At 51.4% G+C, this 2,598-nt stretch overlaps 2 protein-coding genes and 1 long non-coding RNA gene across 3 annotated transcripts; 1 reads left to right on the top strand and 2 right to left on the bottom strand.

The window, feature by feature from the left end:
• Window positions 1-274: 274 nt before the first annotated feature.
• Window positions 275-894, bottom strand: LOC102044126 (histone H2B 1/2/3/4/6). Its single transcript, XM_005421643.2, has one exon. It carries the CDS (start codon window positions 877-879, stop codon window positions 361-363), a length of 519 nt encoding a protein of 172 aa, XP_005421700.2. The 5' UTR covers window positions 880-894; the 3' UTR covers window positions 275-360.
• A 129-nt stretch (window positions 895-1,023) lies between these two features.
• LOC102043126 (histone H2A type 2-C) lies at window positions 1,024-1,533 on the top strand. Its single transcript, XM_005421637.2, has one exon. The coding sequence runs from the start codon at window positions 1,088-1,090 to the stop codon at window positions 1,475-1,477; it is 390 nt and encodes a 129-aa protein (XP_005421694.1). The 5' UTR covers window positions 1,024-1,087; the 3' UTR covers window positions 1,478-1,533.
• Window positions 1,534-1,605: 72 nt separating this feature from the next.
• Window positions 1,606-2,592, bottom strand: LOC115947929. Its single transcript, XR_004081782.1, has 2 exons — window positions 2,328-2,592; window positions 1,606-1,739 (listed from the first exon to the last, which is right to left on the bottom strand). It is a non-coding gene; the product is annotated as an uncharacterized LOC115947929 (long non-coding RNA).
• Window positions 2,593-2,598: the final 6 nt, after the last annotated feature.

Below are 2,598 nucleotides of genomic sequence, written 5' to 3'. Positions count from 1 at the left end.
AAGACAAAAAAAACCAAAACAAAAAAATTTAAAAAATAAAGAAAAAAGAAAAACAAAAAAACCCCCAAGACCCACAGCACTTTAAAACCACCTTTACAGACACATTGTAGGTACTGAAAGCTCATTAGAAGTAAATTCGAGTGCAGTCTATTATCAAACCAACACTTAAGTAGTATGCAAAACCCAAAAATCCCTTATGAAAAAAAAAAAAACCAAGAAAAGAAGCCCAAACCCTTAAACACAAAGATTCCACACTAAAAAGAAATTAAAGTGCTTCTTACTTGAATGTTCAGCTCTTTTATTGAAAAAGTGGGTGGCTCTTAAAAGAGCCTTTGGGTTAAGCAGATTTTAGCCAAGTATTTACTTGGAGCTGGTGTACTTGGTGACAGCCTTGGTGCCCTCGGACACGGCGTGCTTGGCCAGCTCGCCGGGCAGCAGCAGGCGCACGGCCGTCTGGATCTCCCGCGAGGTGATGGTGGAGCGCTTGTTGTAGTGCGCCAGGCGCGAGGCCTCGCCCGCGATGCGCTCGAAGATGTCGTTGACGAAGGAGTTCATGATGCCCATGGCCTTGGACGAGATGCCCGTGTCGGGGTGCACCTGCTTCAGCACCTTGTACACGTAGATGGAGTAGCTCTCCTTGCGGCTCTTCTTGCGCTTCTTGTCGCCCTTCTTCTGCGTCTTGGTCACCGCCTTCTTGGAGCCCTTCTTGGGCGCGGGGGCGGACTTGGCCGGCTCGGGCATGGCGACAGCGGCTTCTCTTCCTATACCCACCGAACAGCTGCGGAAAGAACTCCGGAGCGAAGTGAGGAGGACGGCTGCGTGCCATATATTTATAGCGCGTCTATGCAAATGAGCGGATCCTGCTCTGCACATTTTCATTGGTCAGACTACGAAATGATGTCAGCACTCCCCAATATTCGCGTCTGATTGGTCAGAATTGGATCCTCTTTCTCATTGGCTGCCTGCGCAAGACCTACTTCTCAGCCTATCAGCGCAAGGTTGAGACAGTAAAGCGAGCGCGGAGCGGGCCATCACCGAGTGTTGCTGTTTCAGTGCTGGGGAGAGAGCGAGCGAGGAGCGCAGGAAGATGTCCGGTCGCGGGAAGCAGGGCGGCAAGGCGCGGGCCAAGGCCAAGTCGCGCTCGTCGCGGGCCGGGCTGCAGTTCCCCGTGGGCCGCGTGCACCGGCTGCTGCGCAAGGGCAACTACGCGGAGCGCGTGGGCGCCGGCGCGCCGGTGTACCTGGCGGCCGTGCTGGAGTACCTGACGGCCGAGATCCTGGAGCTGGCGGGCAACGCGGCCCGCGACAACAAGAAGACGCGCATCATCCCCCGCCACCTGCAGCTCGCCATCCGCAACGACGAGGAGCTCAACAAGCTGCTGGGCAAGGTGACGATCGCGCAGGGCGGCGTGCTGCCCAACATCCAGGCCGTGCTGCTGCCCAAGAAGACTGAGAGCCACAAAGCCAAGACCAAGTAGAGCGGGCGGCGGAAACGTCCGGAGCCCAGGAGCAAACCCCAAAGGCTCTTTTAAGAGCCACCCACAAAATCCTAAGAGAGCTGAGTTATCCAAATAATGAATGCGGTTTTGTATTAACTACTCAATTCTTGTTTAAACTTATTTTTTATTTTTGGTTGGATAAAGTAGCAATGTTTTCCATGTTTTTGTTAACAAAGTCTTGCCAAAACGTCCTCCTCTCCGTTCTTCTTGGTACGAGGTATTTTCCATTTGGTTCTTGCATCTGAGAACATACGGACACTATTCGGTGAGAGTTCCCGTCCCCCCTCCCTTTTCCGCCTCTTAAAGTGGCCGATGCAGTTCCAGAGATTGGAGGCGTAATCGTTTTCGGGGAAGGGAGGGGGAAGGGCAGCGGGCTGGGATTTCCGCTGGCCAATCCTTGGGCAGGGCGGGCTTTTTCAATACTTAAAGCTTCCTTTCTCATCAGGAACAAAAGGATTGGGAGAGATCGGGGTATCTTTGTGTCCGTAAGGAAACCCTCCCCGCCCTCCTTCCCCCTCAAAACAGACAAAGGCATTTACGGAGATATTTAAAAGGGAAATAATTCATTAGATTAAACATGGCTCAGTAGTAGCGTGTCTGGCAATTGCATTATTTTGTTACAAAATACATCTTTAAAAAAACGTACATCCGATTTTTTATCAAATCATTATAAAACATTGTTTCTTGGTAGTCAAAGTAATTACTTAGAGAAAAACAAAAGTCTACACTTCCCTAAAGTCGCCGCGCTCTACCGCGTTCTTAACTATTCCTTTCGGTAATCCCTAGGAAACAAAAAACACAAGACACAATTGACCTCTTGACGACTTACGAATTGCTGGACCCCTGCTGCAGGTTACGGTCGACCTCGGTGCATCAGCTCCTTTAGGGAAAGTGTGGGTGGCTCTTAAAAGAGCCGTTGGATAACAAAATACGTAGAACAAAACTCTCCTGGTACAATTTACTTCTTTTTGGGCGCCGCCTTCTTCGCCTTGGCCGCTTTGGGTTTGGCTGCCTTGGGCTTGGCCGCTTTGGGCTTCACGGCCTTTGCCTTAGCCGGGCTCTTGGCCGCCTTCTTGGGGCGCCCGGCCTTGGCGGCTTTC

Source organism: Geospiza fortis, unplaced genomic scaffold (genome assembly GCF_000277835.1).
Source record: "Geospiza fortis unplaced genomic scaffold, GeoFor_1.0 scaffold186, whole genome shotgun sequence".
Classification (NCBI taxonomy): Eukaryota; Metazoa; Chordata; class Aves; order Passeriformes; family Thraupidae; genus Geospiza; species Geospiza fortis.
The sequence above is the reverse complement of the archived record's forward strand: the minus strand, read 5'-3'. Positions and strand labels throughout refer to the sequence as shown.